Source organism: Pangasianodon hypophthalmus, chromosome 1, assembly GCF_027358585.1.
Source record: "Pangasianodon hypophthalmus isolate fPanHyp1 chromosome 1, fPanHyp1.pri, whole genome shotgun sequence".
Taxonomy (NCBI): Eukaryota; Metazoa; Chordata; class Actinopteri; order Siluriformes; family Pangasiidae; genus Pangasianodon; species Pangasianodon hypophthalmus.
Genome location: NC_069710.1, coordinates 4708497 through 4723124, shown reverse-complemented (window position 1 = coordinate 4723124; position 14628 = coordinate 4708497). Strand labels below are relative to the sequence as shown.

General features: G+C 39.4%; 1 protein-coding gene across 2 annotated transcripts; it reads left to right on the top strand.

Annotated features, from left to right (window-relative positions):
• Positions 1-1047: 1047 nt before the first annotated feature.
• LOC128318911 (uncharacterized) lies at positions 1048-5790 on the top strand. 2 transcript variants are annotated; one of them, XM_053237056.1, is made up of 2 exons: positions 1048-2274; positions 5461-5790. In XM_053237056.1, exon 1 carries the CDS (start codon positions 1345-1347, stop codon positions 2269-2271), a length of 927 nt encoding a protein of 308 aa, XP_053093031.1. In that variant the 5' UTR covers positions 1048-1344; the 3' UTR covers positions 2272-2274; positions 5461-5790. The 2 variants fall into 2 exon arrangements, with proteins under 2 accessions (XP_053093031.1, XP_053093035.1); XM_053237060.1 differs by having other exon boundaries at positions 5555-5789.
• The last annotated feature ends 8838 nt before the right edge of the window (positions 5791-14628 follow it).

The following is a 14628-nucleotide window of genomic DNA, read 5'->3' as shown; positions in this document are numbered from 1 at the left end:
AACAAAACAGAAAATTATGAGCACACATTTTCAGTGGAGCATTAAAATAAATTTAAGACATGAGGTAAAGGTTACTATCAGCGTATATTTCAAACATTAGCACTTGGCACTTATGTACTTAATGGCCTGGAAAAGGAATGATTAATTGGCTTTTCCAAGCACAAAAAGATTGATGCATTACTTATATTACTGCTCCTGAATACAAGAACATGTATGGATCTTCATTCTCTTCTCTTATAAGCCTTGACATTTGTTGGGTGTTGACATTCCCTATTTAACACTGCTGGCATTATATTTCCCCCCCCACAATACATTAGTAGGAATCCAAGCTTACCAGAATGACATTATCTGCCAAAAGATACAAGATGGTGTTGATTTAATTCCCAAAACTCTAATGCTAATTGAAAATGGCATAAGACCAGGTGAGGATAGACAGCACACATTTCACTGAGAACAGCCTTAGTGTATTTATACATAATATGCACTGCAAGGTCCCTGAAGTGTGAATCACAGATCATACATCAAACTACCACCATTTCTCTAAGCTCAAACTTTCAAAGCGCTTACAACCTACTTAGAATCCAAGACAGTGATGAATGGAAGACAATCTCTATGTATACCTAGTAAAATGAACTGGTTAATGTCTCCAAAGAGAGGGCGAGAGCCATTCTAAATCAAATTCAAGGCACTCCTGCTAAAATGTATCCCATAACATACTTCTTAAAGAAACACCCGCCCAAGGAAAACCTTACAATGTCAGCAACAGGGAGCTGTTCCTCAAATGACTATCACACAACCAGTTAAGCACCTATCCCAAATTAAAATCACCTGATTACTAATGGAGGGAAAATGTTTGCAGCCACACTGCTCTCTTTAAATAAACCAGAACCTCTGTGTTACTTTGCACAGTCTCACTCCAGCATTGGATTTGTGACTATTCCAAGCCTTTATTCTCTGATTTGAACTAAGAGGTAAGCTCTTGGAAGCTTTTATTACAATCTTGGGTCACTATCAATACCTGGAACACGCTCCCTGAAGACTGCGTGTTCTCGATCTGGTGTCTTACCTCAGGAGCTCCGCCAAGCTGACCTAAAAATTTCTCGATTTTTATATTAATCTAGTCCTATTTCTTAAACTGTTTATAGTATTTATAGTAGCTGATAGTATATTATAATATTCTCATTCGAAACGCTTTTTATAACACTAGTTTTATTTTATTTTGTTCTAGAACACCCGCTTCTAGCCGGTTAGCCCATTAGCATCGCTAGCCCGTTAGCACAGCTACCACAAGTTTGTTTACGCTTCTCACCGATTATTTCTGTTACACTACTGCTCTAAAACACCATGTCGGTTGTGTGTCTGCCTTTGAGTGCAGGTGAGGATACACCCGAGCTGCACTCGGTGGATCTGGAGTTGGAGGCCGTGGAGAAACAGATCCGCGACCTACAGGTGAAGCAGGCCCAGCTGCGACAGCGGAAAGCCGCGCTGGAATCGTCCCGGACTGACGCTCACCTGTCCCAGGTAAATCCGCGGCGGGAAACAAACACTCCCAAAACCTCAACTCCGCGTATTTCTCTGTCCAGGCCTAGTGCACCAAGGTCGCGGCCCGCCCAGGTTTCGTTCACTCCGGCGCCGGGGTACCACGGAGCCTGGATGCAGCAGCAGCGGAAGACACGAGCCAGGACCCGGGCGAGGACCTCTCCCCCTCCGCCGCCACCCGTTTTCGAGATCTCGACCAGGAACCGCTTCGCTCCACTTCGCGAGTCGGAAAGCGACGCGGTGATCATCGGAGACTCCATCGTCCGGCACGTCCGTGCTACCACGGCTAAAGGTAAGGTGCGCACTCGCTGTTTTCCTGGTGCTCGTGTTCTCGATGTTGCTGCACAGGTACCCGCGATCCTGAATGGGAAGAACATCGGAGCTGTGGTCCTCCATGCTGGCACGAACGACACCAGGCTGAGGCAGACGGAGATCCTGAAGAAGGACTTCAGAAGCCTGATTGAGAAGGTACGCAGCACATCGCCCACGACGAGGATCATCGTGTCAGGACCGCTTCCCACGTTCCAGCGAGGAATCGAGAGGTTCAGTAGGCTATTTGCTTTTAATGAATGGTTACAGTCATGGTGTCAAGACAAGAAATTACCCTTTATTGATAACTGGAATATTTTCTGGGAGCGTCCTAGGCTCTACCACACTGACGGCCTGCACCCAAGCAGAGCTGGAGCAGCGGTCCTCTCGGACAACATCTCTAGGACACTACGCACCATCTGACTGGTAAGCCATACCTTAGATTGCAATTATAATAGCTACTGTTCAACTCACCAGACTGATACAATTGGCTTAACCCAACCGTCTGCTAGCTGCCTAGAGTCGTCACCTAGGGTACATAGCATTGAGACTGTGTCTGTTCCCCGTGCTGTATTAAAATTAAGAAAGAATAAAGTCTGTTTTAGCAATTTAATAAACATACCTACATTAGATAATAATACTGAGAGTGCAGCCTGCACCTCTACTCTAAAGCTAGGTTTGCTAAATATCAGATCTCTTGAGTCTAAAACGCTCTTAGTTAATGAACTGATCACGGACCAGGAGTATGACGCGTTATGTTTAACAGAAACATGGATTAGGCAGAACAATTATGTTGCATTAAATGAAGCTAGTCCGCCCGCTTATAGCTACATACATCAGCCTCGTTTAACCGGTAGAGGAGGAGGCGTCGCAGTTATTCATAAGGATAATCTGACCATCATACAGAAACTAGGACAAAACTTTAATTCATTTGAAGCACTTTATAGTAACATAAGTGCAGTCGCTAATGATAAGTCATCACAGTCCCTTCCGTTAGTTATTATCTACAGACCCCCAGGACCGTACTCTGAATTTCTTAGTGAATTTACAGATTTCCTATCAAACCTAGTTGTTTCTGTGGACCGAGCGATAATTACTGGAGACTTTAACATTCATTTTGAGAATATAGGCAACCCGCTGAAGATAGCGTTTACATCCATACTTGACTCATTGGGAGTCAATCAGTGTGTTGTAGGATCCACACATAAAGCAGGTCATACGTTAGACTTAATATTATCTTTTGGAGTTAATATAACAGATATAGTGATAATCCCGCAGTCTGAGGCAATATCAGATCACAGTCTGATTTCGTTTTGTGTGCGTCACAGTAGCATTGTACACACAGAACCGCGCTACCGATTTAGCCGTACAATAACACCTGCGACCGCGCAGAGCTTTATTAATCACCTACCAGAATTATCCGCTAGTATAGGGTCACCTTCAGACCCTTTAGAACTCGAACAGGCGACAGAATTTTTAGAGTCGACATTCCGCTGTACCTTAGATAATGTAGCCCCACTTAGAAGAAAAACAATTAAAGATAAGAAACTCGCTCCGTGGTATAGTGACCACACCCGCTCTCTAAAACAGAACGCCCGAAAGCTAGAGCGTAAATGGCACCAGACCAAACTCCTAGCATTTAAAATAGCATGGAAAGACAGTATTTTAGCCTATAAAAAAGCTCTAAGGCAAGCTAGGTCCACTTACTTATCAACGCTTATAGAAAATAATAAAAGTAATCCTAAATTCTTATTTAACACCATAGCAGAATTAACTAGGAATAAGACATCGACAGAAATTTCCACAATAACAGCATACAAAAGTAATGATTTCATGAAATTCTTTGATAGCAAAATTAAAAACATTAGGCAGGAGATACAGGCCCAAAGTCCAAATTATACAATAGACTGGGAGGATAGACTAACCATAGATCAGAGCTTAGAAAGTTTTACTCCTCTTGAAGAGAATGATTTAATCTCTTCTGCTAAATCATCAACCTGTCTATTAGATCCGGTACCAACACGTCTTCTTAAGCAAATAGTTGGAACCGTAACTGAACCCCTGCTTAAAATAATTAACTCCTCACTGAGCAATGGGTACGTTCCAAAATCACTTAAATTAGCTGTTATTAAACCACTAGTGAAGAAACCAGACCTTGACCCTAACAACTTAACTAACTATAGGCCGATTTCAAACCTTCCCTTTCTATCTAAAATACTAGAGAAAGTAGTAGCGCAGCAGCTAATTTCATATCTACAAAGTAATAATATCTATGAACTTTATCAGTCAGGTTTCAGGCCCCACCACAGCACAGAGACAGCATTAGTCAAAGTAGTCAATGACTTGCTATTAGCCTCTGATCGGGGTTGCATTAGTCTATTAATTTTACTCGACCTTAGCGCAGCGTTCGACACTATCGACCATAATATCCTTCTTCACAGACTGGAAAAGGTCGTAGGAATTAAGGGCTCAGCCCTCGACTGGTTTAGATCTTATTTAACCGATCGCTATCAGTTTGTAGATTTAAACGGTGACCACTCAGCACGTTATCAAGTAGAATATGGCGTTCCGCAGGGTTCAGTCTTAGGCCCACTGCTTTTCACGTTATACATGCTCCCTTTAGGTAACATAATCCATAAACATAATATTAGCTTCCATTGTTATGCTGATGACACACAGTTATACGTCTCAGCTAGGCCAGATGAGAATAGCCAGTTAAAGAAAGTTGAGGCATGTGCGATAGACATAAGAGACTGGATGCTAAGCAACTTTCTCCTGCTAAACCCAGAAAAAACAGAGGTTCTGGTACTGGGACCACAAGCCGCTAGAAGTAAGTTTAGAGATCACACTGTTACTTTAGATGGTCTCTCTGTTTCAAGTAGTCTAACAGTAAAAGATCTCGGTGTGATTATAGACTCTAATCTCTCATTTGAGGCGCATGTAGATAATGTAAGCAGGTTAGCATTTTTCCACCTCAGAAATATTGCTAAGATTAGAAATATACTTTCGCTAAGTGATGCTGAAAAACTAGTCCATGCATTTATCACGTCCAGATTAGATTACTGTAATGCTTTACTATCTGGATGCTCATCTAGATGCATAAATAAGCTTCAGATAGTTCAGAACGCAGCAGCGAGGGTCCTGACTAGGACTAGGAAGTATGAGCATATCACGCCAGTCTTATCTACATTACACTGGCTCCCAGTAAGATTCCGCATCGATTTTAAAATATTACTCCTAACCTATAAAGCATTAAACGGTCTCGCTCCGCAGTATTTAAGCGATATGTTAGTACCTTACGTTCCGCCGCGCCTACTTCGCTCTAAGGATGCAGGCTGTCTATCAGTACCACGCGTTGCCAAAACCACGGCAGGGGGCAGAGCTTTCTCTTACCAAGCCCCAAAATTATGGAATAGTCTCCCAGTTAATGTACGTGAAGCAGACACGGTCTCAGTGTTTAAGTCGAGGTTGAAGACTTATTTATTTAACCTAGCATTTAGCGACTAGTGTTTTTATCAAAGGAGTAGATCTGGGGGACTCGTGGATGTTGAGTTTTATCTCCACACGGTGACTGTGAGTGTACCTAACCACTTTCCTTCTCCTTCTGCCGAGCTACACTCCTGAGCTGCCGGTGATCCAGACCTCCCCCCCTTCACTCTGGACCTGTCCACCGGCAATGCTTCATACTGCCACGAAAACGCTTCAGCTGTTTTCCATGGACTACACCAACACACATTGTGCTCACACACACGCACACTACAGTGTAAACCCATATGAGGATGGGTTCTCTGTTGAGCCTGGTTCCTCTCAAGGTTTCTTCCTATCACCATCTCAGGGAGTTTTTCCTTGCCACCGTCGCCCTGCTTGCTCATCAGAGACGGCACACACACACACTTCACTTTACTTTTGTTTGTGTAAAGCTGCTTTGAGACAATGACCTTTGTAAAAAGCGCTATACAAATAAAAATGAATTGAAAAAAAATGAATTGAATTGGTAATGATAATATGGACTGGTAAATGCTACTCTGTCACCCTGTATATGCCATAAAAAGACATAAAAATATTTGATTTCCTACATTGATTACATAATAATCCATAGGTTCCATAAGTTTCAACTCAACAGACAAAGCCATGATACAAACAGTAGTGGGTTGGCCAACTCCCCAAAGCATTAAGGACCTACACAGAGTCCTAGGGTTCTCAGATTTCTACTGAAGATTCATTCAAAACTTCAACCTCATTGCGATCCCTCTTACATCGCTCCTTATGGGAGGATCAAAGAAAGAACCCTAGATTACGGAAGCAGATCATGCTTCCAATACCCTAAAACAAGAATTCACCTCAGCCTGTATCCTAAAACAGCCTGAACCAAGTCTCATAACATCTGAAGAGGTGGTGGGAGCCATCCTAGCCCCAAGGCACTAAAGCTAAGATATATCCCATAGCATACATATCAAATAAAAACTCACCCACAGAAAGAAATCTTAGTGTTGGTAACAGGGAGTTGTTCCTCATATAACCATCACATAAACAATTAAGCACCTATTCCCACCTCAGTCACCCGATTACAAATGGAACCCACATGTTTACAATCACACTCCTTCCTTTAAATAATCAACTTTGCAAAGTCTTGTTCCAGCATTGTGTCTGTGACAATTCCAAACCTTCATTATCTGCTTGTTTTGATTCATGTTTTGACCATAGACTGCTCACTTTTACTGACTCAGTCTTGCTTAGTTTATGCTTGTTGTTGATCACCTGACCATTTGCCTGCCCCGCATTTCTGAGTATTGCCTAGGCATTTTGTTTGTTTGCTACATTGGTTTAAATAAAACCAGAAAGAAGAGAAGCACTCTCTGCTTAATGCCAGTAATTAAATTTGGTTTGTTTTATTGAACAGCATAATTTCCTGCATAAACCTTCCTTGTGCATCTTCCGTGACAATTACCAAACTCTATTGTAAACAAATTGCAGGAGCTGTGGTCATGGAAGCTGGAAATTGGCACTTTATTATGAGGGGCATGTATGTAAGTCCTTGTAAAAACAGAATAAGTAAATGTAAGGGGAATTTACAAGAATTGAGAATTGTATTATATTGTACCATAACACATACATGGTTAGATCTATAGAAAACATCAACATTGTATAACCAGTCACTAGAAAAATGCTCAAGAATGCAATTTCCAATGAATAGAACAAAGTGCAAACAAAATTTAGCCCTACTATTACCAAATTATCTGCACAGAGTTTTTATTCACTGCAGCTGTTCCATTCAATACAGCTTTGCTTAAGTTCAGATTCTATTTATGTGTTCCACTAAATTTGGATGGTCAGCCATGGTCACACACATTGTCATTATGAAAACGTTCCCTTGAACTTGCACTTCATGGTGCATAAGGAGGGTGGGTTTCTGAGTGGAGATGTTCATTAAAATGATGCAGATTTAGTGCTCCACAGCAGGTCCCACTATAAAGGCCAACCTGGATGCATAGCATAAATGAATGTGAACAGATGGCCCAATCCTCTAGACTCAGGGTGAAGCCATAATGGATTGTAACAATTGTCTGGAACATTTGGATGTGGCTGCACGGTGGTCTCTACACAGGATAAAACAGGATATCGCAGTACTCTAATGTATTAGAGGAGACAGTAAAATGGGAGGATGTGTTCAGGTGAAAGGCAGGCCATACAGAGACAGACCATGCATTTATGTCTTCAAACTAAAGTATTCAGCATATCATCTTAGATGAAAAGCATTAAACATAATATATCTTTTCAGAAAGATGTTTTGACAGAATAAAATAACTCGTAGATCTTGTAGAGCTTTGGCATGAGGACCACAGTTGGCTGAAATTACATATTGCTAAAAGCATGAGAGAAATGTCAAAGTTTTTCCCCATACAGGTGCTAAACTCTAAAGTGCCGTTATATTTAATATTCACTTTGTCACATGTAAACTCATAAAAGAAGCTTTCACTTAGTTCTTATTTACCAGCAGGGAATGACTCAGGAATGCAGTCTGTGTGACAGACCAATGCCCACCCTTCTCACTGTGGCAGCATGAAGTCCACGCACTTAAGAGCCAATTATTCTCATCTTTAATTTACATTTTGTGAGAGTCTAGTCATCAATCAAAGCAGCTGTTCCATTTTTATAGCCTTTGAGTTACTGAAGTGAGACATCCATAGTAGAATGAACAAGGCAAAAAAAAAGCATCGTCAACTGACAATGACAAATGCGTATAGCAGGCAACAGACAGGCAGCTTCTGTAAAGGTCCAAAACGTGTGTGTGTGTGTGTGTGTGTGTGTGTGTGTGTGTGTGTAACAAATTCTACTATATATACACCCTGGTATTAATTCTATCTGGCATTATTTGAGCCCTGATCAATATTTCATTAGATATACAGGCTCACTGAAAAAGAAATGTCTAAATTTTCAAGTGCTTTCTTCTGCTTGAAAAATGTTGTTTAGGAGAGGCACACACACTGTACAAGTCAAGTTCTACCATGGAGTTTTGTAATACTAATGCATTTACTTGGTTGGCAGTGGTCACATGGCATTGTTTGATATCTTGGTAATACGTCATATGAATTAAGTGTTAAGGAAATTTGATTTATTGCATGTGTAAAAGCCATACTGTATGACATAAGACAGCATTTGCTGTTTCTTGCCTCCAAATATTTGTAGTTCTATACGAAGTCTTAAAATTATTACTTGTAAAATAATCTTCATGCTAGTTATTTGAGAAGTCCCAGTATATACTGATATAAAACAGCTAAGTATCAAGAAAAAAACTCACTGGTCCTATGGGGGAGCTAAAGAATAAGTGATTGCATATTACCTGGATGACTGGTATAAATGGGCTGGTAGGGTCCAATCTTTTTCAAAGAAAAATGCATCAAAATATGTTTAATTTTTGGCATCAACATCAGCTTATTTACTGTTAATGATCTGAAGCTGATTAGAATTGTATGCAGAAGCAAAGGGGGCTGATTTCTGTCTAGCCATTGACTGTAGAGCTGTGTGGCATATTATTGACAGTCATATCAAGTGATTACAAATAGTGAAATGCCCCTTATGTCTGCTCGCCATTTGGGCTAATCTTCTAAGTCTGTTTTCTCACATTCAATACACATCAGCAGGGATCAGGGGCATGTGAAATTCCAAAAACAACTTATTACTTACTCAATTTCCATTTTTCAAAAAGTCTTTGAAGGAATAATTAAAGGCACAATGTCCAATCAGAATAAAAATGACACAAATAAACAAATGACATAATCAGGTTTTGTGTTTTGAATTGACTTTTTGTGAAAAACTGAGACTGAATACCTTTAGCCTAAGTGTATATAACCCTATGGCCTCAGCTATAACTAGAATAAAGTCCATGACACATACAACAGTTAAAAAAGATAATAATAAGGAAATATTGCAAATTGCACAAATAGTTTAATTGTTTTTTTCCCCCCTCTGTGTAGGTTCAGAAAAGTTATTCATGCCTTGCTGATATTTTTTTTTAAAAGAAACAATATTCACTATTTGGCAATTGTATAATTTTCAGGTCCTTTTTATATTACAATATTTTCATGCTTGTAAACACTACATGCTGCCTCTAGCAGGTAATCTAACTCCTCTGAAGTGTGAAGTCTTAAAGGTGATGAAAGAAGTGGTTCTGACTGCTTTTGGCATGTTTCATCACATTTTTTCCCCACTTGTGTTTTTACTTTCAAAGATCCCCCCTCTGAACCACAGATATTATGCAGTATATTTAGAAATATTCTCTTGTGTTTTATTTATTTAATATTACTATTAATTAGCAAGACAAATATAATGAATACTAGATACCACCACCAGTGATAAACTGGCAGCCAGAAGTGAGCCAATGTTTGAAATGAAGTTCCAAATAATAATAATATGGATCAATAACAAAACACATGATGGATTTTTAATGTACATTAACAATCGAATTGTGATTGATGTTTAACTATAAAAGTGACTGCAAATCAATGAAGAGATTTTTAATCCTCTCTGCCAAAATAATAGTAAACCACTGAACACTGACTTTTACTGTTTGTACACAGCAGTTCCTAAAAGAGTGATGTGATGTGAAGGGATTTAGATCAGGACTGAATTACTAGTGCTATGGGGAAGCAAGTATGCAGAGAATTCTCCCACAAGATGATCCACTGTGTATTTTTCAACCTACTTCATTTGAAATGCTCTGAGTGGCACAAGCATTGAAATTGATAGAAAAGGAGCAACATTGCCTTGCTGGGCCGCAAGACAAATTAATACAAGTAGGAATTTTATCCAAAGTAACACCCTACCCAAAGCATTCAGTAAGGAAGAACAAAGTCATAATTGCAGAGACCTTTAATTTTTTTTTCTTTTACAATTCAGATAACACGGATACATTGTACAAGCGTTTGTGACAAAAGAATGTGCTAATACTTTGGCCTTTTTAATTTTCTTTAGGCAAAACTTTTTCATTTGTTTATTAATATTCCCTGAATGCAAACATTTACACATTCGCAGTTGGGCTAGGACAGTGTCTCTTCGCTTCAGTGCTTTATCAGGAAGCACAGAAAGGAAATGAGGTGGAGGCAAACAGCAGCTTGTTGTACTTTATTGCTTCTGATAAGCACCACAATGAAATAGAAAATGAATAAATACCCAGCCACAGCCTCGGACGTTTTGATTCATTTCATCCCCTTTGAATCAAAATGCCAGTGTTGTCCTTACTGTGTTTTATCCCTCTAATGTTTATCTTGTAGCATGTAGTATGTAGTGTATAATTTTGTATCTGCTTTCTCTTTGCAGTTCCCCATATATAGTGTAGACTTTCAGCTTTATTAACTGTTCAGGAATTACAGCCATTTTTTGCAGAGTCCCTCCTTTTTCATAAGCTCAAAAGTAATTGGACAAACTAACCTAATCATAAATATTAGGATTATTTTTAATACTTGGATGCAAATCCTTTGCAGTCAGTGACTGCCTGAAATCTGGACCCCATGGACATCAACAAATGGTGAGTCTCCTCCCTTGTGATGCTTTTCCAGGCCTTTACTGCAGCCACCTTCAGTTGCTGCTTGTTTGTGGGTCTTTGTGCCTTCAGTTTTGTCTTCAGTAACTGCAAAGCATGCTCAATTGGGTTGAGGTCATCGGAGATTTAAAACATTTAATTTCTTTGCCTTAAGAAGCTCTTGGGTTGCTTTTGCAGTATGTTTTGGTCATTAACCATCTGTACTGCGAAGTGCCGTCCTATCCGTTTTGCAGCATTTGACTGAATTGGAGCAGAAAGTATAGCTCTATACACTCGGAATTCATCGTGGTACTTCTGTCAGCAGTCACATCATCAATAAACACCAGTGACCCAGTTCCATTAGCAACCATACATGCCCATGCCATAACACTGCCTCCACCATGTTTGACAGATGATGGGGTATGCTTTGGATCATGAGTCCTTCTTTCCTTCTCCATGCTCTTCTCTTCCCATCATTCTGGTACAAGTTCATCTTGCTCAAGAACTAGGCAAGTTTTTTTTTTTTTTTTTGATTTTGAAAATTTCACATTTAACAATACTCTAGGCAAAATGATGCTCAAAAAATTGCATAAATACATTCTATACACATTCCTTCAATGTTCAACTTTTACACTACTGTTACTACTACTACTACTGAGTTATCCCTGCCTATTCTACAGTACCTACTGTCTAAACTGCTATATATGGTGTACAGATTACTCGTATCAACTGCTGGCAGAGACTCTTTTCCAGATAAGAATCCAATTATAACTGTAGTAGCTGACCATGTTCTTTACAACAGGTAAAGAAGAAGTGAGAACAGGTATAGTTAGTTGAGAACATGTAACAGGAATTGAAAGTGGATATCAGGGACTCTGGATTGATTTTGCAGTGCCTCCAGGAAGTGAACGGGTTTTGTGCTCAACAGAAGAGTGTTTTATCTAATCTGTTCTCTGTGTTCTGGAAAGGATCCACACAGCGGTTGCTATTTTAAGCCACAGGTTACTCCAGCAGATTGTGGCTGTGCAACATGGAATTGTTCTCGTGAACACAGAGCTAGTGTTCAATATTTTTATTTTTGTAAATTTAAAAAAGACAGTACTCTCTAGTAAAAAAAAATATAGAATCTCTCACACAAATACAGAAGCAGTAAATACATACACTCACCGGCCACTTAAATGGAAACACCTGCTCATTCATGTAATGTGGCTCAAAAATGTCATCATTTATTTAGTTAGTTATTAATTTAAATGTTTACTCGTTAAAATAAATAAATGATGATGGATGTGATTTAAAATATGCATAGAAATTAAAACTGTCAATCTGAGAGCTTAGTGATTGGTGGCATATTTATGACACTCCTAATTCTTGTGCAATCTACAGCAATCAAGCAGCGGGCGACAGGATTTCCAAGACAAGTTATTCAGAGGACGTGAGAAAATCCTAGTTGAATTTTCCTTTTGTTCATTATGCTTCTGGTGACAAAAAAAAATGTGATGAGAGAACCAGATCTTTGAATTAAATATATGTGATGAGCATCTTTTCCTGGTCTGCATTACCATCCCATCAGCAGAAGTGGAAAATACCTTTGATAAGACCTTGCATTATAAGGCTCATTCCTAATAGTTTTATTATCATAACTGCAAGTTATATACTTATTAGACTTTTTAACCCTAGTCGTCACTGATGTTGGTAAATTTAAAGCCATAGTACAAACAGCTTTCAATTATTTAACAGCCTGAAAATGTGTAAGAATATGCAGAGGTGGTTTTCTTACCATTACAGAATGAGAGAGCCAAACAGGATCTTCTGGGTAATGTGAACAAAACACCAACTTATTCTTTGTTATCGTGGGAGTTGTTGGCAATGAATTAATTGTGCAGCAAGTGGGAAAGATAATATTTAATGATTTGTTCAAGATCAAATGCACCCTTGCACACATGCAACTACCAGCTACACACACACACACGATAATAATGCCCTCGCAGAAAATCTGTGAAGCAGTACAAGTTTGTTTAAGTAATAAATGTATCTCAATACAAACTGGGTAGGTCTCTCAGTGGAAGAACTGCAGTATGGGTAGCTGATTTTTTTTCTCCCTGACTGTGGATTATGAGTCAAATTTCGATTATATGATTACAGAAAAAAGAGGGTAGGAGATGAGGTCCCTGCAGATGAGTTCTTCACTTCACAATTCACCTGCTCACATCGATTAAGATGTGAACTTTTACAATTCCAGCAGTCCACATTCAGCTCAGGGGGCCTTATCTGAAATTAAAAAAGCACCCTTCTCATGCACTTTGAAGTTCCTCACAGCCACTCAAATAGTTTCATTGGGTGATGGGGAGGGAGAAGGAATACTTTGATTTCCAGAGCCGGTTTTGCCCGTCACTTCATCTCACACAGAGGGTGGTAGTGGAGGGACAGGGATACAGCCTTTTATTCCTATGCAGAGCCAAAATCAGCTGCTTAATTAATTACCACATGCTGGCTAGAAAAGAGGATCATAGAGTATGACACTTTACATACAGTATTTTTATGTCTGTTGTTAACAGGTCTTTTTGCTGCTGCACATCTGTAGGTCTTTAAATGATTGGTACTATATGTAATATAGGAATGCACAGTCAGCTATTTGAGGCATTTGAATCCATGTTATCATGCTGCACATCTCTTTCCATCTGTAACTTAAACTAAAGAAAATCACTGGCTCTCCTTCACCACAAAAATAGGTGGATTAAAACATGATCCAAATTGGGTTGGAAAGTGGGATTTAAATGCTGGTTAAAATGGAAGTGTAGTAGTTTGTAGTTTTGTCCTGAGGCATTCTTAGTATAAAAATGCTTCAGTAACAAATTTGGTACATTGGTCTGTCATTGATTATGCTTTTTTTTTTTTTGGCCTGTCATTCTTATCATTGCCAGCATTAAAAAAAAAAAAAAAAAAAAAAAAACTTAAGTTGCACTATATGACCCAAAGTATGTGGACATCTGACCATTACACCCACATGTGGGCCTTCTGCAAAATGGCTCCCAAGCACACAATTTGTATGCTGTAGCATTAACATTTCTTTTTGCTCCACACAAAACAGGCCCATGCCTATTTCAGTGTGACAATGCCTCTGTGCACAAAGCAATGTCCATAAAGAAATGGTTTGGAAAAACTTGAGTGGCCTACACAGAGCCCTGACCTCAACCCCACTGAACACCTTTGGGATGAATTGAAATGCCAACTGCACTCCAAGCCTTCTCGCCTGATATCTGTGCCTGACCTTACTAATGCTCCACACAACCACAATCCTAGAAGAGTGGAGGCTGTTATAGTAGTAATGGTGGGACCAAATCCATATTAATACCCATGGCTTTGGAATGGGATGCTCAACAAGCACATATGGGTGTGATGGTCAGGTGTCCACATACATTTGGCCAGAGAGTGTATGTTGTGAATTTTGCATAAATTAAAAAAAAATTTAGATATATAAAATGGCTTGTCAAATAAAATGTCTTGCTGGTTTAGACATTTAACCTGTTTTTGAGCATTTGAATGAGTCAGGAAATGTTATAAAAGAAAAACCAGGTAATAGCTGTCTGGTTCTGTTTTAAGCAGCAGCTGTGAGCTGAAGTGGAAAATAGTTCCTTTTGGTGCCTGAGCTCACGAGATTCATAATTGACTAGAGCTTTGAGGTTGAGATTTGGCTGTTGTTTGACATTACCTGCAAGTATAAGTGATTCATTTATTCATTACAGTGTGTACTACAATGCTAC